Source organism: Miscanthus floridulus, chromosome 7 (genome assembly GCF_019320115.1).
Source record: "Miscanthus floridulus cultivar M001 chromosome 7, ASM1932011v1, whole genome shotgun sequence".
Lineage (NCBI taxonomy): Eukaryota > Viridiplantae > Streptophyta > Magnoliopsida > Poales > Poaceae > Miscanthus > Miscanthus floridulus.
In genome coordinates this window covers 125,949,512-125,970,735 of record NC_089586.1, presented here as the reverse complement: position 1 = coordinate 125,970,735, position 21,224 = coordinate 125,949,512, and the positions used below count along the sequence as shown (strand labels likewise).

Genomic DNA, 21,224 nt, shown 5'->3' with positions numbered 1-21,224 from the left:
CTTCCAAACTGCCTGCAAACCCTGATGGGCAAGTGAATCTCGACCATGTGAAAGAAAATAAGAGAAACGTTGCAGCGATACTCGTCTGACTCATCCCTAGTGACAGGACTCAGATAGTACTGGAGCTCTAGAGCATCCCAAGGGCACCAATGCACCTGAACATTTCATAATTGAGTTAGGTTGTGATATAGTGTACATCGAACAAGACACATGTATGATAGTAAAGAGAGCGTAATCTGGTGCTGTGTCAGGACATCGAGACAGTCCGTGTACTCCCTGTACTTGCACCTCGCATTCCCTCTAACTAACTCTGCTTGTGTCCAGATATACAGAGCTTAGTGGCGGAGCTAGTGCTCAAAGCAAGCAGGGCCAAACAGGCCTCAAGAACGTACTGCTACAGGCAAGCATGGCACCATAGCTAACAAGCTTGCATGCATCAGGCATCTAGTCAGTAGTAACAGACAAAACAACTATGCATGCAGCTATGCCAGTAGACAGTGGGAAAATATACATGCACTTGCACATGACAACTATGGAACTTGATGCACGGCAAGGGGGGGCCATGGCCCTCTATGGCCCTAAGGTAGCTCCGCCACTGACAGAGTTGTAGGGAGTGTATCCTGCTCGTTCCAATGCTGCATTGAACATGATAATGAATTAGCCATTAACAATTTTATCATATGTAACTGCCTCAAAGAATATAGTGAACCGAAGTACTTACCGGTAAACTAGTAATAAGGGGCCTCCAAATGGGCCATCGTTCCCAACATCAAACCTAGAGTAGGTAGGAGCAACCCCCAAGATTCACATACCCTGAGGTGCGATGGTAGGCAACACATAGCTGTCGATACGTCCATGCCAGGACTGCGCTGCCCCAGCTGTATGCCGCTATGTTATTCTACGGCTGGTGTAGTATGTCAAGAAAGATCCAACTGATGGTGTTGCTCGAGGCGTCTAGGAATAGGAAAGCACCAAGGAAGTGTCAAAGCCACACTCTAGCGAACCTATCGATCTGAGCCTCATCAACCTGTGGGTTCAAGTAATCAAAGCACTCTGTGATCCACGACGACGAAACACCAGAACTTTTCCTAAAATTCACCAAAGAAAATGAGAACCAATGGCTGCAGGAAAGCAATGCAAGTATTAAATAGGCTTGAATTGCTCACTTATTTTTCTTGAAAACCTCGTCATCCGGTGGAAGAAAGCCAGTGAACTGAGCCACCAGCTCCCTCCAGTGATCGTTGTCAACTATACCTGTCACTGGAAGTTTCCCCAACTAAAGGCCAAAGATAGCCTTCATGTCCTGCATGGTCAAGGTCATCTCGCCGCAAGGTAGGTGGAACATGTGGGTCTCAGGCCTCCACCTGTTATAAGAATAGAACGACTATTAATTACCTCAAATTTGTTATAAGAATATTTACGTACAATGAAGGCAGTCGCACCTGTCTACAGCTGCAGTAAGTAGTGCTGGGTCAAGGGGCAGAAGACCATAGTTGACAACACAGACAAGCTCGAGGAAGCCAGCGCGCCGTATGTACGGCGCGTAACGCTCGTCCTATTGGTGCGCCCTGGTGTGCCTGCGGGGCCTCAAAGGAGAAAAGGGCACCTCTGCGTCGGTGTCAGTCAAGAAGTGTGCTCGGTGCGGTTCGTCGTACTCCACCTCAAGAAGGGGATACAACGAGTGCTGCGTGGGAGGGGCCATCCTGTTACAAATTGATAAACAAAGGGTTAGAGTATTTAAATTAACAATATTCAAATTAACATTATGTAGCATTTCAAAATTTGAACTACTTGCTATGCAATACGAACACAATATGAAAGCACATGTATATATTCAAAGTAACATTAACAGACATATTAAACAACTTCACTAGAAAAATAAACAACTTCTATGTATAGCTATTCAGACACAAGACAACTAGAAGATGCCATAACTGCATTTGCTATATAGCTTTCCTTTCTTTTTCATTGCAGTGTTGATTTAAAGTATATAATTTACACAATCTATAATTGGGGAGATGTCATAACTGCATTTGCTATATAGCTTTCCTTTCTTTCCTCTCATGATAGCTCGTTTTCATCCACTAGAAGCGACGGCCTTTCCCCATTCGCTCCCCACATTTAAGCATTTACGCCCAACTTGAAAAGACAAATTAAAGTCACGGCTTCGCGCTAGCGAGTACACTAAAAGCTTATTTGCCAACTTTAGAATGAAAACGAATATGGATAATACGGGAAGCTATTCACAGCACCGCGCTAATGAGTATGCTAGAGGTTCCGTTACTAACTGCTATACGAAAACGGATGAATGTATCTATGAGCGGGTGAATGTATCTATGGTCAATTTAGGAAAACATAACCATGATTTCGTGCCTCTGAATATGCTAAAAGTTTATTTGCTAACTTTAAAATAAAAATAGATACAGATAATATAGAAAGATAACCATATCCCCACGATAATAATATATATACTAGAAGCTTCATTGCTAGCTCTAAAACGAAAGGTGATAAATATATTTTACAAAAGAAATTTAACGAAACATACATGCAGAGTTCATTGCACACGAGACTGTTGATATCCCTACCAAATACCTATATGAATTTTACAAATACCTATATGCATGGCCGGAGGGCACGGCGGGCGACCGGAGGGGGTGGCGCGCTGGCGTGCGGGCGCGGCAGGCGCAGTGGGCGGCCGGCGGCCATGGTGCGTCGGCGTTTGTGGCGCGGCAGACGCGGCGGCGGGCGGGCGGGCGCTGCCGGCGAGTGGGCGGGCGGGCGTGCGTGCGCGACGACGGGCAGGCAGACAGAGGGAGGGCAGCTCGCGGGCGATATTTACCTGGGCCTGCCGCGCCGTTAGGGATGGCGCGGCACTGCCACGCCAAGATCGGTGGCGCGGTAGAACCTGCCACGTCACCGGTCAGCGCTCCGGTCGTGGTCACGTCACCCTTCTTGTCGCGCCACCATGCATGGCACGATATAGGTGTTTCGCTGCGCCAGGGAAACAGGCGCGGCCAAAAGTGTTAGTTTTGAAGAAAAAAATACAGTGTTAGATTTAAAATTAATTTAAAAAAGTGTTAAAAAAAATCGCCGGTGACCGCACAGAAAGACGGTGTCCCACGCGGTCGTGGTCGCTCCACTAGCTTGATTTAACTGCGCTGACACTTGTCCGTGCCGGCCTGCGGATTCCAGCCGTACCACTAGATTCCCGTGACGCTAGTAAACGAACGAAGATTAGCATTAGGCTGGGCAAAAATAACCGAGAACCGAGAACCGAACCAAAAGAACCGGAACCGAAACCGAAAGAACCGGAACCGAAAATTTCGGTTCCTTATTCGGTTCCTGATATTGAAGAACCGAAATAACCGAAGAAAATTCGGTTCCTACTCTCGGTTAACCGAATTAACCGAAAGAACCGAATTACATGAATTATACTTCACTTACTTGTATTTTGTAGGATTATGTGTAGTGTTTTATATTTGAACTGCTATATATTTGTGTTACTATATTGCTATTGTTTTCTTATATATTATTATTATTAAAAATGAATATAGTGTTGCATAAATTTGTCTTAGAACAAGTATATTTATTATTATCTTGAGGTCTTCTGAAAAAATTCGGTTAGTTCGGTTAGAACCGGAACCGAACCGAAATAACCGAGAACCGAAATGCTCGGTTCCTAAAAACTTTTGGAACCGATCGGTTCCCGTTTTCTAGGAACCGAATTTCTTCGATAACCGAAGGAACCGAACCGAAACCGAACCGAGAACCGAACGCCCACCCTGAATTAGCAGCATCAAAGCGATGGCCCCCAGCCGTGCACACCCCACAGGCTACACAGGACGAATGATCGGCACACCGGGAATAAACTCTCCAGTCACGGAGCCGTGTACGGCTGCCACAGTCCAGGCTTCCAGCAGCCACATGACGTATCCGAAGCAGCCCGGCCGGGCTCTCGCCTGGGCAGCAGGCGTATCCGAAGCAGCCCGGCCGGCGTCGGCGTCGCTGTGCCTGAGACGCAGCGGCTCTGCGAGCTAGCTGCTGCACCGAACATAAATGCGGCACGTCCATGCGTGTAGTAGTCCTTCTGCATCGGGTGCCACTGACACGATCCATCCCGGGTCGGTGTAAATGAGCTTATTAATTTCAGGCGGGCAGAGGCCTGCGCGCGCAACGGACGCCGGCCCTGCGCGTTCTCGGCCAGGCCTTGGATCCCCGTCCGTACCTGCGGCTGCGCCGGCACATTCTCTCGGACAGAGCAGAGCAGAGCGCACCGTCGTCACGTACGCGATGCAAAAGAACCGGATCCTTGTCTGGGTTTCTTGTTGGCACGACGACGCGCCGCTCGGGCCCTGCGCCGCGCACGCTACCGTGTCCGCCCGCTGCTCTCGCGGAGGCGGCCGGGCAGCGCGTCAATCGTCATGTTGCGTGCGTGCCCTTGCGAGATGCCACCTCTCTACACGGATGGCGGTGTGACGCACGCAGCAATGTCTCATGTCTGTGATTTAGCTGCGCTGTATTTACGCGGTAATAAAGCCGCGCGCATGCATGCCGCTTGGCAGCAGAGGGAGGAGGCGCCCTCCTCCTGCATGTTCGCCGCCGGGACATGTCAACCGGTCCACAGCCCACAGCCAGCATAGTTAACCGCCGACGCCATCGGTCCTCCTGGCCCACGCCAAGTCTGCGCGCGCGGCGCCGGCCGGCCCAACCGTCCAGCCCCGGACCCGGAGACTCCGAGGCAGAAAAAACCAAGGGAACCCGCGCGTGCGCCCCACGACGCCACCACAGTCCACACGGCCTCGCCTCCCGTCCCGTCCCCGGCCGCCCTCCCCACCACAAAGTCAAAAACGATCCGGCCCCGGGACCGGGAGCCTCCGCCACGCGCACGTCCCATTTCATTTTTCTTCCCGTCCCACGCGTGCACCGCGCGGCGCGCAGGAGCCAGGAGGTGGTGGCCGATCGACGTGACGAGACCACCAGGCAGGCCGCGAGCGCGCCCGCACGCCGGCCTCTACGACGGCCGATCGACCATGCCGTGCGACTCGGGCCCCGGCGCGGCGGACCTCTGGGCGATGGCCGCAGAGCTGGATCGGCAGTTCGCGGGGTACAAGCAGCGCCTGGCCGAGCGGACGGCGACCGGGGCCGCCACCACCGCGCGCGAGCACGACGACGCCGGCGACGACGAAGGTGGCGGGGACGGCGCGGAGGAGGAGGAGGATGATGATGAGGCGGGAGGTGATGGCCGCTGCGACGGCGGCGACGTGAGGGGCAGGATGTACGAGGCGTACGTGCGGCGGAGGGACGAGCGGCTGCGCGACGGGTGGCGCGCGCGCATGGAGCGCAAGGAGGCCGAGGTCAAGGCGCTCTGGGCGCAGCTCGAGCTCGCCGCCGGCCGCGCCACAGCGGAGAGGGCGCCCGCCGGCGGTGACCCGACGACGACTACGGCGACCGCGACGGACGGAGATGATGAGGTAGGTAATTCCGTTACGTGCCATGCGAAGCTACTGCTAGCTATGTGCACATTTCTTTGGCCTGCGGTTGTTGTCACGACACGTTGACATTTCCCATGTGCTTTTTTCCTGGGCTGTTCGTTTTTTTAACGGTTTCGTCTCGTTTTTAGAAGAAGAAACTGGGATACTGGAAATGGGAATGGGAGGGAGGGGCCGAAACCGAAAGCCAGAAACGGTTTTGTTAGCGAGAGCGGCACCGTGGGAATTAGTTTGAACACAGGTTGCCTGCTTGATTACTTACATCCAATCCAATTATCCAAGTCGATTTCCCAGAGGCGTATGCAGCTGGTGTTCAATGATTCCAGCTGATCCTTGCGATGACCGTCCAAGCTATAAGCTATTGCTATGAGCGTAGCTTAGGATGGGCGACACCCATAGACGTCACATCTTCCTGTCATTGCCGTTCGTGCGTTGTTGACATCCGGCAAAAGTACACTTCCTTGCTTGCCAGAGATTGGATCGATGATGCTCCAGTTCACACCCTTTTTTCTCCCCAGCCACTGTCAGTGTTGCAAACAAGCATAACATTTCTGAGAATTATGTATTTCAGTTTCCCGAAATTCCAATGAATGTCTTGTTTGGATGCGCATGTATTCATCTCAATGCATATTTGTTGGAGTGGAATGAAGTGAATCCACGTGCACCCCAAAACAAAAAAGAGAGGACGAAATCGAGATTCCGTGCGGCAGTAAAGCACGTCACGCTCTCCTTGGTGTTGTTCAAGTGCCCCGTGTGAACTGTGAAGGCGTACCCTGGCCTCTCCTTCCTTGTCCCTTACTCAGGGGCCTTCCTTGTCCCTTACTCGGGGCCCCTTGATGCAGTTCGTGTCCGGCTTCGTTAATGTAGCCTGTAGCACGTAGGAGTTGGATTCGGTGGAGTTTAGAATCTGCGTGGCTCCTCTATTTTACTCTCTCTTATATATATATATATATATATATATATATATATATATATATATATATATATTCCCTCCGTTTGTGTTTACTTGTCAGCAATTTTTTACTGTAGCAAATTTGACCATCTGTTTTTCCTTCTAAAAAAATCTTAGATACTTTAATGTATATAACACTAATGAAGTATGTTCAATAAAGAATCATATATGTGAAAACTTGATGTATCTAGAAATCTTTTGTAGAAAAAAAACGTATGGTCCAAATTGCTACAGTAAAAATTCGGTGACAAGTAAACGAAACGGAGGTAGTATAAACTAGTTCGTTCTGGTCAGTGGTCATACAAGAGAAGAACATCTGCATCTCCATGCCACGGTGCTGTCAATGAGGCCTTGAAATCAGGCAAGCGTCACGTCCACATATTCGTTCTGGACAGCAACCTATAGAAGACTATAGTCATGACCTTGTACGCGACGCTAATGAATGTGCGCGGTACAGACTACAGACTACAGAGAGTGTACCAACGGGCGTCCTGCGTGTTGCGATGATTCATTCTTTGGGGACACCGTCCGTGTCGGCTGTCGAAAGTTGAAGAGATGTAGTACCCAATTAAACACGTTGCGACTTGCGTCGCTGTCGTCTTGGTCGACTAATTTGACCGGTAATTACAGCAATCAAGTAGGAGTAGTAACTTTGGACTGTTTTCCCGTGCAAACTTTTGCCTATCAACGAGTGCTTGCTTGCTTCGGACTGCTTTCTTATGGGCCGGACCTTATTCACCGGTGCATTTTCTTTTTTTGGTTGTATATACATGAGAACTTCAGTGTGCATATCCGGGCAGACATCTAATTAAAAAAAAACTCAGGGCAGACATATAAATTCCACCGTCCATAGTTCAGGCTGTTCAGCATTTGAATATCTGCTCTCTGAGATTCTCACTCCATAGTTCAGGCTGTTCAGCATACTCCACTAGATTAGCTAAATATTACTCTTCATGTCCTGTCAGTCTATGTTTTATCGGTATTCAAATTAGCATGGATTGATATATTTTTTTCTCTTGATTTCTGATAATTAGATCGATACCTAAAGTTCAAATAGTTTACAAATTAAAGCAGCCAACTTTGAGGAATTTTAATTAAAAACCCATAAGAGATTCTGAGTCAAATCCAGTTAACATGGGTTCTATGCTATCCATTCTATCAACAGACCAAACATGATTTCAGGAGCGTAGTATGTAACCTTTTGAATTTATAAAAGAGGTGGAAAAAAAAACAAAAAAAAAGGACCAAAGCAATAGCATTCCCTAATTTTAGTTAAAAGCAGCAAGAGAGATTCTCCAAGGGTCTTTCTTATATCCGCTCTCTAAATCATCATTTATAGAGCCATTATAATAATCTCCCTATGTATATTTTCATCCTTCAACAATTTCTCTATATTTTGTTCGGCATTTTGGAGAACCAACTCCGTTCTCTGTCTTTGGTGGATGAGAAACTAAGAATAGAAGGTGAAAATATTTAGAGGTCTTATTGAAGAAATTGTTAGATGATTTTTTTTCACCAAAATTTATATTTCTATACATATGGAACGATATAAGGAGCCTTTTGGAGTTGCTCTTAAAACAACCTGCGTGTCATTTTCTCCGTCAATCTGAAGATCAATGGTTCATCCATTTTTCTCAAGTGTCTTTGTCCATAGAAAAGGGCATTTTCATATCTATTTTGTAGAATTTGATTTGAGGCCTGTTGTTTCTTTGTTTGGTCCATAGACACGGGAAGTACAAATTATTATTTTACTGGATTATTTGGATTCTCATTTCAAAGTCCAGCGGGTGGGCCTGGGCTAGGCGTAGGGTGCATCGAAGCAGCAGGAAGGGCTTCGATTCGTTAATCATGCTAACCTGCTGGGTGCTTTGGAAGGAACGCAACACACGGACGTTCAAGAATGAAGCCAAGGACGCCCGAGAACTGTGTTTGGAGATCCGACAGGAGGCTGACTTGTGGTTGAGGGCTGGGTATTCGATCCTATCGTCGCTCACTTCGTTCATATAATTGGTCACTTGTGACGTTGGTTTTTTCTTTTACCGCTCTGTTTTTTGTTTTTTTCTATTCAACAGGGCAACCTTTGGTTACCTCACGTCGACGTTGCCATTGTTTGTTTGGATGTTCTCTACTTCCTTTTAATGAAATACGTGCTACAGTGCATGTTCGAGAAAAAGTCGAGCGGGTGTCCGTACGTTCTTAGCTTTTTTATTAATCGACAACACACCCGTACAATTCTTGGTTGGTGGAGTAAAGCGGTGGTGAGTAGCTTGTCATTCTTCCAAATTGCCTATAAACCCTGATGGGCAAGTGAATCTCGACCATGTGAAAGAAAATAAGATAAACATTGCAGCGATACTCGTCTGACTCATCCCTAGTGACAGGACTCGCTCTAGAGCATCCCAAGGGCACCAATGCACCTGAACATTTCATAATTGAGTTAGGTTGTGATATAGTGTACATCGAACAAGACACATGTATGATAGTAAAGAGAGCGTAATCTGGTGCTGTGTCAGGACATCGAGACAGTCCGTGTACTCCTTGTACTTGCACCTTGCATTCCCTCTAACTAACTCTGCTTGTGTCCAGATATACAGAGCTTAGTGGTGGAGCTAGTGCTCAAAGCAAGCAGGGCCAAACAGGCCTCAAGAACGTACTGCTATAGGCAAGCATGGCACCATAGCTAACAAGCTTGCATGCATCAGGCATTTAGTCAGTAGTAACAGACAAAACAACTATGCATGCAGCTATGCCAGTAGACAGTGGGAAAATATACATGCACTTGCACATGACAACTATGGAACTTGATGCACGGCAAGGGGGGCCATGGCCCTCTATGGCCCTAAGGTAGCTCCGCCACTGACAGAGCTGTAGGGAGTGTATCCTGCTCGTTCCAATGCTGCATTGAACATGATAATGAATTAGCCATTAATAATTTTATCATATGTAACTGCCTCAAAGAATATAGTGAATCAAAGTACTTACCGGTAAACTAGTAATAAGGGGCCTCCAAATGGGCCATCGTTCCCAACATCAAACCTAGAGTAGATAGGAGCAACCCCCAAGATTCACATACCCTGAGGTGCGATGGTAGGCAACACATAGCTGTCGATACGTCCATGCCAGGACTGCGCTGCCCCAGCTGTACGCCGCTATGTTATTCTACGGCTGGCGTAGTATGTCAAGAAAGATCCAACTGATGGTGTTGCTCGAGGCGTCTGGGAATAGGAAAGCACCAAGGAAGTGTCAAAGCCACACTCTAGCGAACCTATCGATCTGAGCCTCATCAACCTGTGGGTTCAAGTAATCAAAGCACTCTGTGATCCACGACAACGAAACACCAGAACTTTTCCTGAAATTCACCAAAGAAAATGAGAACCAATGGCCGCAGGAAAGCAATGCAAGTATTAAATAGGCTTAAATTGCTCACTTATTTTTCTTGGAAACCTCGTCGTCCGGTGGAAGAAAGCCAGTGAACTGAGCCACCAGCTCCCTCTAGTGATCGTTGTCAACTATACCTGTCACTGGAAGTTTCCCCAACTGAAGGCCAAAGATAGCCTTCATGTCCTGCATGGTCAAGGTCATCTCGCCGCAAGGTAGGTGAAACATGTGGGTCTCAGGCCTCCACCTGTTATAAGAATAGAATGGCTGTTAATTACCTTAAATTTATTATAAGAATATTTACGTACAATGAAAGCAGTCGCACCAGTCTACAGCTGTAGTAAGTAGTGCTGGATCAAGGGGCAAAAGACCGTAGTTGACAACACGGACAAGCTCGAGGAAGCCAGCACGCCATATGTACGGCGCGTAACGCTCATCCCACTGGTGCGCCCTGGTGTGCCTGCGGGGCCTCAAAGGAGAAAAGGCACCTCTGCGTCGGTGTCAGTCAAGAAGTGTGCTCGGTGCGGTTCGTCGTACTCCACCTTAAGAAGGGGATACAACGGGTGCTGTGTGGGAGAGGCCATCCTGTTACAAATTGATAAACAAAGGGTTAGAGTATTTAAATTAACAATATTCAAATTAACATTATGTAGCATTTCAAAATTTGAACTACTTGCTATGCAATACGAACACAATATGAAAGCACATGTATATATTCAAAGTAATATTACAGACATATTAAACAACTTCACTAGAAAAATAAACAACTTCTATGTATAGCTATTTAGACACAAGACAACTAGAAGATGTCATAACTGCATTTGCTATATAGCTTTCCTTTCTTTTTCATTGCACTGTTGATTTAAAGTATATAATTTACACAATCTATAATTGGGGAGATGTCATAACTGCATTTGCTATATAGCTTTTCCTTTCTTTCCTCTCATGATAGCTCGTTTTCATCCACTAGAAGCGACGGCCTTTCCCATTCGCTCCCCACATTTAAGCATTTACGCCCAACTTGAAAAGACAAATTAAAGCCACGGCTTCACGCTAGCGAGTACGCTAAAAGCTTATTTGCCAACTTTAGAATGAAAATGAATACGGATAATACGGGAAGCTATTCACGGCACCGCGCTAATGAGTATGCTAGAGGTTCCGTTACTAACTGCTATACGAAAACGGATGAATGTATCTATGAGCGGGTGAATGTATCTATGGTCAATTTAGGAAAACATAACCATGATTTCGTGCCTCTGAGTATGCTAAAAGTTTATTTGCTAACTTTAAAATAAAAATAGATACAGATAATATAGAAAGATAACCATATCCCCACGATAATAATATATATACTAGAAGCTTCTTTGCTAGCTCTAAAACGAAAGGTGATAAATATATTTTACAAAAGAAATTTAATGAAACATACACGCAGAATTCATTGCACACGAGACTGTTGATATCCCTAACAAATACCTATATGAATTTTACAAATACCTATGTGCGTGGCCGGAGGGCACGGCGGGCGACCGGAGGGGGTGGCGCGCCGGCGTGCGGGCGCGGCAGGCGCAGTGGGCGGCCAGCGGCCATGGTGCGCCGGCGTTCGTGGTGCGGCAGACGCGGCGGCGGGCGGGCGGGCGCTGCCGGCGAGTGGGCGGGCGGGCGTGCGTGCGCGACGACGGGCAGGCAGACAGAGGGAGGGCAGCTCGTGGGCGATATTTACCTGGGCCTGCCGTGCCGTTAGGGATGGCGCGGCACTGCCACGCCAAGATCGGTGGCGCGGCAGAACCTGCCACGTCACTGGTCAGCGCTCCGGTCGTGGTCACGTCACCCTCCTCGCCGCGCCACCATGCATGGCACGATATAGGTGTTTCGCTGCGCCAGGAAACAGGCGCGGCCAAAAGTGTTAGTTTAAAAAAAAACAGTGTTAGATTTAAAATTAATTTAAAAAAGTGTTAAAAAATCGCCGGTGACCGCACAGAAAGACGGTGTCCCACGCGCGTCCGACCGACATGCAATGCCATGCAACAGGTAGAAGATGGAACGGTCGTCGTGGTCGCTCCACTAGCTTGATTTAACTGCGCTGACACTTGTCCGTGCCGGCCTGCGGATTCCAGCCGTACCACTAGATTCCCGTGACGCTAGTAAACGAACGAAGATTAGAGCATCAAAGCGATGGCCCCCAGCCGTGCACACCCCACAGGCTACACAGGACGAATGATCGGCACAGCGGCTAGCCCGGCCCCGGCCCCCGGGAATAAACTCTCCAGTCACGGAGCCGTGTACGGCTGCCACAGTCCAGGCTTCCGGCAGCCACATGACGTATCCGAAGCAGCCCGGCCGGGCTCTCGCCTGGGCAGCAGGCGTATCCGAAGCAGCCCGGCCGGCGTCGGCGTCGCTGTGCCGGAGACGCAGCGGCTCTGCGAGCTAGCTGCTGCACCGAACATAAATGCGGCACGTACATGCGTGTAGTAGTCCTTCTGCATCGGGTGCCACTGATACGATCCATCCCGGGTCGGTGTAGATGAGCTTATTAATTTTAGGCGGGCAGAGGCCTGCGCGCGCAACGGACGCCGGCCCTGCGCGTTCTCGGCCAGGCCTTGGATCCCCGTCCGTACCTGCGGCTGCGCCGGCACATTCTCTCGGACAGAGCAGAGCAGAGCGCACCGTCGTCACGTACGCGATGCAAAAGAACCGGATCCTTGTCTGGGTTTCTTGTTGGCACGACGACGCGCCGCTCGGGCCCTGCGCCGCGCACGCTACCGTGTCCGCCCGCTGCTCTCGCGGAGGCGGCCGGGCAGCGCGTCAATCGTCATGTTGCGTGCGTGCCCTCGCGAGATGCCACCTCTCGGTGTATATATGTTCTTGTCCTATACTACACGGATGGCGGTGTGACGCACGCAGCAATGTCTCATGTCTGTGATTTAGCTGCGCTGTATTTACGCGGTAATAAAGCCGCGCGCATGCATGCCGCTTGGCAGCAGAAGGAGGAGGCGCCCTGCTCCTGCATGTTCGCCGCCGGGACATGTCAACCGGTCCACAGCCCACAGCCAGCATAGTTAACCGCCGACGCCATCGGTCCTCCTGGCCCACGCCAAGTCTGCGCGCGCGGCGCCGGCCGGCCCAACCGTCCAGCCCCGGACCCGGAGACTCCGAGGCAGAAAAAACCAAGGGAACCCGCGCGTGCGCCCCACGACGCCACCACAGTCCACACGGCCTCGCCTCCCGTCCCGTCCCCGGCCGCCCTCCCCACCACAAAGTCAAAAACGATCCGGCCCCGGGACCGGGAGCCTCCGCCACGCGCACGTCCCATTTCATTTTTCTTCCCGTCCCACGCGTGCACCGCGCGGCGCGCAGGAGCCAGGAGGTGGTGGCCGATCGACGTGACGAGACCACCAGGCAGGCCGCGAGCGCGCCCGCACGCCGGCCTCTACGACGGCCGATCGACCATGCCGTTCGACTCGGGCCCCGGCGCGGCGGACCTCTGGGCGATGGCCGCAGAGCTGGAGCGGCAGTTCGCGGGGTACAAGCAGCGCCTGGCCGAGCGGACGGCGACCGGGGCCGCCACCACCGCGCGCGAGCACGACGACGCCGGCGACGACGAAGGTGGCGGGGACGGCGCGGAGGAGGAGGAGGATGATGATGAGGCGGGAGGTGATGGCCGCTGCGACGGCGGCGACGTGAGGGGCAGGATGTACGAGGCGTACGTGCGGCGGAGGGACGAGCGGCTGCGCGACGGGTGGCGCGCGCGCATGGAGCGCAAGGAGGCCGAGGTCAAGGCGCTCTGGGCGCAGCTCGAGCTCGCCGCCGGCCGCGCCACAGCGGAGAGGGCGCCCGCCGGCGGTGACCCGACGACGACTACGGCGACCGCGACGGACGGAGATGATGAGGTAGGTAATTCCGTTACGTGCCACGCGAAGCTACTGCTAGCTATGTGCACGTTTCTTTGGCCTGCGGTTGTTGTCACGACACGTTGACATTTCCCATGTGCTTTTTTCCTGGGCTGTTCGTTTTTTTAACGGTTTCGTCTCGTTTTTAGAAGAAGAAACTGGGATACTGGAAATGGGAATGGGAGGGAGGGGCCGAAACCGAAAGCCAGAAACGGTTTTGTTAGCGAGAGCGGCACCGTGGGAATTAGTTTGAACACAGGTCGCCTGCTATATTACTTACATCCAATCCAATTATCCAAGTCGATTTCCCAGAGGCGTATGCAGCTGGTGTTCAATGATTCCAGCTGATCCTTGCGATGACCGTCCAAGCTATAAGCTATTGCTATGAGCGTAGCTTAGGATGGGCGACACACATAGACGTCACATCTTCCTGTCATTGCCGTTCGTGCGTTGTTGACATCCGGCAAAAGTACACTTCCTTGCTTGCCAGAGATTGGATCGATGATGCTCCAGTTCACACCCTTTTTTCTCCCCAGCCACTGTCAGTGTTGCAAACAAGCATAACATTTCTGAGAATTATGTATTTCAGTTTCCCGAAATTCCAATAAAGGTCTTGTTTGATGCGCATGTATTCATCTCAATCCACGTCCACATGTATCGAAGTGAAATGAAGTGAATCCACGTGCACCAAGAGAGAGAGAGAGAGAGAGAGAGAGAGAGAGAGAGAGAGAGAGGACGAAATCGAGATTCCGTGCGGCAGTAAAGCACGTCACGCTCTCCTTGGTGTTGTTCAAGTGCCCCGTGTGAACTGTGAAGGCGTACCCTGGCCTCTCCTTCCTTGCTCAGGGGCCTCGTTACTGTAGGCCTGTAGCACGTAGGAGTTGGATTCGGTGGAGTTTAGAATTTGCGTGGCTCCTCTATTTTACTCTCTTTTTATATATATATATATTCTATAAACTAGCAACCTGTTCGGGAACACCTGCATCTCCATGCCACGGTGCTGTCAATGAGGCCTTGAAACCAGGCAAGCGTCACGTCCACATATTCGTTCTGGACAGCAACCTATAGAAAGACTATAGTCATGACCTTGTACGCGACGCTAATGAATGTGCGTGGTACAGACTACAGACTACAGAGAGTGTACCAACGGGCGTCCTGCGTGTTGCGAGCAGTTCTCAGTCGCGTCGGCTATCAGCTCGTCCGTGGAACGGAAGAGTCGATGATTCATTCTTTGGGGACATCGTCCGTGTCAGATGCCGAAAGTTGAAGAGATATAGTACCCAATTAAACACGTTGCGACTTGCGTCGCTGTCGTCTTGGTCGACTAATTTGACCGGTAATTACAGCAGTCAAGTAGGAGTAGTAACTTTGGACTGCTTTCCCGTGCAAACTTTTGCCTATCAACAAGTGCTTGCTTGCTTCGGACTGCTTTCTTATGGGCCGGACCTTATTCACCGGTGCATTTTCTTTTTTTGGTTGTATATACATGAGAAGTTCAGTGTGCATATCCGGGCAGACATCTAATTAAAAAGAAAAACTCAGGGCAGACATATAAATTCCACCGTCCATAGTTCAGGCTGTTCAGCATTTGACTATCTGCTCTGTGAGATTCTCACTCCATAGTTCAGGCTGTTCAGCATACTCCACTAGATTAGCTAAATATTACTCTTCATGTCCTGTCAGTCTATGTTTTATCGGTATTCAAATTAGCATGGATTGATATATTTTTTTTCTCTTGATTTCTGATAATTAGATCGATACCTAAAGTTCAAATAGTTTACAAATTAAAGCAGCCAACTTTGAGGAATTTTAATTAAAAACCCATAAGAGATTCTGAGTCAAATCCAGTTAACATGGGTTCTATGGTATCCATTCTATCAACAGACCAAACATGATTTTAGGAGCGTAGTATGTAACCTTTTGAATTTATAAAAGAGGTGGAAAAAAAACAAAAAAAAAGGACCAAAGCAATAGCATTCCCTAATTTTAGTTAAAAGCAGCGAGAGAGATTCTCCGAGGGTCTTTCTTATATCCGCTCTCTAAATCATCATTTATAGAGCCATTATAATAATCTCACTATGTATATTTTCACCCTTCTAACAATTTCTCTATATTTTGTTCGGCGTTTTGGAGAACCAACTCCGTTCTCTGTCTTTGGTGGATGAGAAACTAAGAATAGAAGATGAAAATATTTAGAGGTCTTATTGAAGAAATTGTTAGATGATTTTTTTTCACCAAAATTTATATATAAAACGATATAAGGAGCCTTTTGGAGTTGCTCTTAAAACAACCTGCGTGTCATTTTCTCCGTCAATCTGAAGATCAATGGTTCATCCATTTTTCTCAAGTGTCTTTGTCCATAGAAAAGGGCATTTTCATATCTATTTTGTAGAATTGATTTGAGGCCTGTTGTTTCTTTGTTTGGTCCATAGACACGGGAAGTACAAATTATTATTTTACTGGATTATTTGGATTCTCATTTCAAAGTCCAGCGGGTGGGCCTGGGCTAGGCGTAGGGTGCATCGAAGCAGCAGGAAGGGCTTCGATTCGTTAATCATGCTAACCTGCTGGGTGCTTTGGAAGGAACGCAACACACGGACGTTCAAGAATGAAGCCAAGGACGCCCGAGAACTGTGTTTGGAGATCCGACAGGAGGCTGACTTGTGGTTGAGGGCTGGGTATTCGATCCTATCGTCGCTCACTTCGTTCATATAATTGGTCACTTGTGACGTTGGTTTTTTCTTTTACCGCTGTTTTTACTGTATGGATCACTCTGTGCAATCGTGCAGAGGAAAACTGAGCGGAACGACGACGACAGAAGGAGAAGCTCATCGGACGCGGTTCTTGCTCCGAGGAGGATCACCGGAAAGAAGCACGCGCGGACCAGGAGCTTCTCGTCGTCCATCAGCACGAGCAGGAACCGCACCGACGTCGGGAGGCGGCGGTCGCTGTCGCAGCCGCCGTCAGAGCCGGACGCCTCCAGCGGGGAAGCCAACAAGGAAAGCCCCGGCGGCGTGGCGGCAACGACCACAGCTACGACGAGACCGAGGACGTCTTTGCGGCGCAGGAACTCCTCCGTGAAAGGGCACGGGTCCGCGAAGCAGGCGGCGGCGGGGCCGAAGCTCCCGCGGTCTCTGCCCCGACGGGATAGCTCCGGCGGACCCGAGGATCTCGGTAGGGGTGTGGTGGCGCCGGCGGTGGTTCAGGCGAGCGCCGATGCGGCTGTGCCGTCCGTGCCGAGCCATTCGACCGAGTATACTGCCCCTGGCGGAACCCCCAGGACTTCTCCGACGAGGATGTCGTTTGCCGGCAGGGACGACGACAGTGGCGTCGGCACTGGTGCGGAGAACGCGCGAGCCACCTCGCCGGAGCCAGATCGCGGTGCGGTGGACGAAGCTGTGCTACGCGGCGAACCTGAGGCGAAGAACGCTGGTGTCGAGGAACACGGCGAAGAGAAGGTCGACGCCGACGGGGAGGTCACTAGTGACTCGGAACCCGAACCGAGCTACGTCTACATCAACAAGGACACCGCCGAGGAGCAAGCCATGGCGGCGCTCTCTGAACCTTCGAAACTGTCCGGTGTGGATGCCGCGCTAGATTCCGACGTGAAGGCAAGCGAGGAGATGCCGGCGGCGCCAGCACCAGCCGAAGCCACCGCGGCTGCAGCAGAGATCGCGACGACGAACGCCGAAGAAGCGCCGGCAAGGGAGAGCTCCGACGAGTCATCTCTGTCTGTCAGGTCGTCAGGGCCGAGCGCGCGGCCGTCGTGCAGCTCGCGGGACCAGTCCATCGAGAGGCTGCTAGAGGCGGACGCCGTCCTCGTGCGGAAGAAGCGCGAGGAGCGCGACGAGAAGAACGCAGCACCGGCGCCGAGGACGCCGCCGGGCAGCGCGGGCAGCAGGTTCTCCGGCGCGGCGCGGTCCCCGAGAGAGACGACGGTGAGGGGATTCAAGAGGTTCCTGAGCTTCGGGAAGAAGCACAGAGGGAGGGAGGCCACTGTCATCGACTGCACGCCGCCGTCCGTGCCCTCGCCGGCCGACGACGACAGCGGCAGGTGGCAGGCCGCTGGTGGGTCCATCAAGCCCAGGATGGGCTCCTCAGATGCTGCGGACCATGCCTATCCGGTATCTCCACAAGGTACTCCTTTCTTTTCAAATTCATTCGTGCCATTTGACATTCTTATTTGTGTTTCTAGAAAGAAGAAAGTGATCCTAAAATTTCAATACAACTAATACAAAGAGGAGCAATTCTTCTGTGTTTTCGAGATTTTTTTACAGGCTTGTTAGTTCATAATCTGTGCTCTTTAACCTATGACACTAACTACTGAACGGCTCGATATACTTTCAGCAGCTTGCTCTCTGCAAAGCCTCGTAGCTGCCTCTTCTGCAAAGTCTGAACTAGCTGAGATAGTTCCACAAGAAAAATCGCCAAAAGGTAAATATCAGCTTGTGTTTCCTGTAAATAAAGCCGTGTGGTTCAATCTGATTTTGCTATTCCATAATGTCCATTCCATCAATGCTTTATGATTTTGCTATTGCAGTTCATCGATCGTTCTTCTCGTTCCGATCACTCAACTGCGGTAGGGGCTGATGACCCTGCTGATCCAATGCATTGGGAATGTAGTTACTGTAAATTCTAGAAACGAGGGGTTTTGTGCTTGATGTGTTATTGCCTTGTGTCTGATGTCTGTATGATTTGTGTAATCTGTCATCTAGCCTGGCGTATAAATTAATAGTAGGTTTACATATACTATAGATCCATATCGTGCGTGAAGTGTTTACCTTCTTCAGTTTATTCCGGTGCTCTTATCATAGTTCATTCATGAATTGTCGCAATCATAATTTGTCATCTGTTTGACAGTGGCAGCGCCATGACAGAGAAGAAAACACATTTTGTATACCCATTGAGAAAGAAAGGTCAAATGGAGGGAAAATGTTGCCATGGAATAATCACGAAACGGGTGACTCATGCAGTTAAGATTGACAAGCAGGAAGCATCCTGCATTGTTGGATATGACCTTACTCCTTCTGTCTAAAAAGATGCAATTATGAATTTAAAATAAGTTTAGCTAAGTTTTGAGAAAAATACCATTAACATTTATGACTAATTAAGATAGATATATTATAAAAATATATTCCATGTTTAATCTAATAATACTAATTCAGTTCCATAAATATTAGTGTTTTATTTAAATATAGATTTAGTCAAATTTAAAACCGGTTCGATTTTTCAAAAACAAAAATCACATTCTTTCTTAGACAAATGAAGTACGGACTATATTAAGAATAGCCAAGCAAAAGACACCGTGGTACCTCAAACAGTGCCAACACAGTTAGCTATAAGGATGGACAAATTGAATGGGCGGAGAGAAAAGCCCGTTAATAGAGTCTATGCTCGGCCCTGTTCGCTTATCCTAATCCGTCTTTTTCAGCTTGTTTTTTCAGCTGAAACAGTATTTTACTCTCACAACAAATCAGCCGGAACAGTGTTTCGGCTTGTTTTTTCAGCGAAGCGAACGAGGCCGTAGAACCAGTTTGATAGGACTTCATTTCTTCTTAAAATAGCTTCGGCTCTCTCTCTTTTGGTGAGCAGAAGCATTTTTTTTAAAAAAATGTTTGGCAAAAAATGGGTTTAATATAATGGTAGTTTTGTCATAATCTCTATCATGTTTGTGAAAACTTCTATATCCAAAACAATGAAAAATGATGGTGGCGTGGATGAGAGCCACATTTTTTAGCTGCTTTTGTGCCCCTCTGACCTAATTCGATTGGAGTGGCTCCATGGCAAGAGACGCGAGGAGCCGGAGAAGGCACTGTGCCAGATGTGCCCTTAACATTTCCATTATATGTGGACCCGTATCCTTTTGAAGAACGTGCTATAGCTAACATGAGATAGGTGATGTATCATCTTGCATTACTAATTAGAGGTCTTAATTGAATGTCCACATTACTTCTCACATGAGACACTAGGAAAAAACATGATTTCCTAAAAGCTTTCACAAAACTACAAGCACTTAGCCATCTATTCAGTAGACTCTAATCATCATTAATAATAAATGTCATTGTGCATGTTTTATTTTCTAAAATTATCCACCCTGATATTATAAATTATAAAATAGTCTAAAGTAACGCTAGATGTTGATCTAAATCATCTACCTGTGACATTATATTAAATAACCTAAAGTAACCTTACAATTTGCATGTTTACGCATGAATATTATTATAAAAAATATATATGGTCGTGTTTGGATCCTTGGAATTGAATTTATTTTAATAATCATAATTTAGACACATATTAATAAAGCTAATATGGTTGTATATGGATATATTTGTATATTATTGTTGACTATACAAGAGAAATACTTATGTGTTGCATTTTTACCGTAGGGGAGCGAGTTGAAGAGAGTGCTATAAGTTACAAAGTAGAAATATAGAATGATGATCTATATAATCAATTTCCATTTCCTACTCTATGAATTTGAGATATGCTTATATGTGAATTTTGGAAAGTGGTGGAATGTCCAATTCTAAGCCGAATAGCTTAATTTATTAATAAGTATATTTCAATTCCTCCAAATGAAAGGATCCAAACGTCCCCTAAAAGTAATCACATAGATTAGCATCTAAATTTTCCACCACTATTGTTAATAAAAAAACCTAAGGTAACCCTACATCCAAATTAGCTACATATGTGATTATTTCACAGAAAGATGGGTTAATTAGTCATACTACTATAAACATTGATTATCGATCTATTTAAAAAACATGTCATTACACCTTGATAACGCGATATTTCCACATACAGGTCACTGTATATAAACACATGGGAGTATAGGCCATGCGAATGTCACGTCAGGGAAGCCCACGCAGCCGGCGCAGGGAATGCTACGCGTACGGCGGTGCTGCGGCGGCCTCGGCCCAACTGTGAGGCGGTGACCACGGCCCGAACACCAGGCGCATCGCAGCGTGGCCGCGTCCAGCGGCGTCGCTGGGCACCAAGGTCGACGTCCTCCGCTCTCGTCGTCCCTTATCGATGGCGGCAACGCGAACGCCCACCGACACAGAGGTCCGCCATTCCTAGGCCACCGGAGATCATGGCGTGCTTGAGCAAAAAAAAGGAAAACAGTGTCTTATTATCAGTTGGCTTTCAAATATATCTGATGATGGATTGAATGGACACCACCCAGCTGGAATGTACTGAGACACTGGACACTGGTCGTCGATCGGCATCTTCTGCTTGCACATAGAAGCATCTCCAGAGGCCTGCCGACTGTCGTACGCGTAGGCTTCACACCGCTCTGTGTGCAAAATTAGAAGGAAACATGGCAGGCTGCCATGCATCAACAATCTCGAGTACATACTGTCGCGTGATTATATATTTTTGACTAGATGCAGCCTTTCAATAGGCCAACAGCATTTGGGCTGGGAAGAACATACCTGACATCCCCACGTTTTCGTTCCACTTGAGCTTGATCGGTTAATCTCCTGTTAAGTCTTATTTAACCGCACTAGTTACCAT

The 21,224-nt window shown here is 48.7% G+C and overlaps 1 protein-coding gene across 2 annotated transcripts; it reads left to right on the top strand.

The window, feature by feature from the left end:
- The first annotated feature begins 12,827 nt into the window (after positions 1-12,827).
- LOC136464651 (uncharacterized) lies at positions 12,828-18,643 on the top strand. Of its 2 annotated transcripts, none has more exons than XM_066463611.1 (4): positions 12,828-13,706; positions 16,496-17,843; positions 18,057-18,140; positions 18,247-18,643. In XM_066463611.1, the coding sequence occupies exons 1-4, from the start codon at positions 13,266-13,268 to the stop codon at positions 18,294-18,296; spliced, it is 1,923 nt and encodes a 640-aa protein (XP_066319708.1). In that variant the 5' UTR covers positions 12,828-13,265; the 3' UTR covers positions 18,297-18,643. The 2 variants fall into 2 exon arrangements, with proteins under 2 accessions (XP_066319708.1, XP_066319707.1); XM_066463610.1 differs by having other exon boundaries at positions 18,054-18,140.
- Positions 18,644-21,224: the final 2,581 nt, after the last annotated feature.

Coding starts and splice junctions, on each gene's coding strand:
- LOC136464651 (XM_066463610.1), top strand. CDS start 13,266: ATGCCGTTCGACTCGGGCCCCGGCGCGGCGGACCTCTGGGCGATGGCC. Junction 13,707..16,495: donor CGACGGACGGAGATGATGAG/GTAGGTAATTCC, acceptor GCAATCGTGCAG/AGGAAAACTGAGCGGAACGA. Junction 18,141..18,246: donor ACAAGAAAAATCGCCAAAAG/GTAAATATCAGC, acceptor TTGCTATTGCAG/TTCATCGATCGTTCTTCTCG.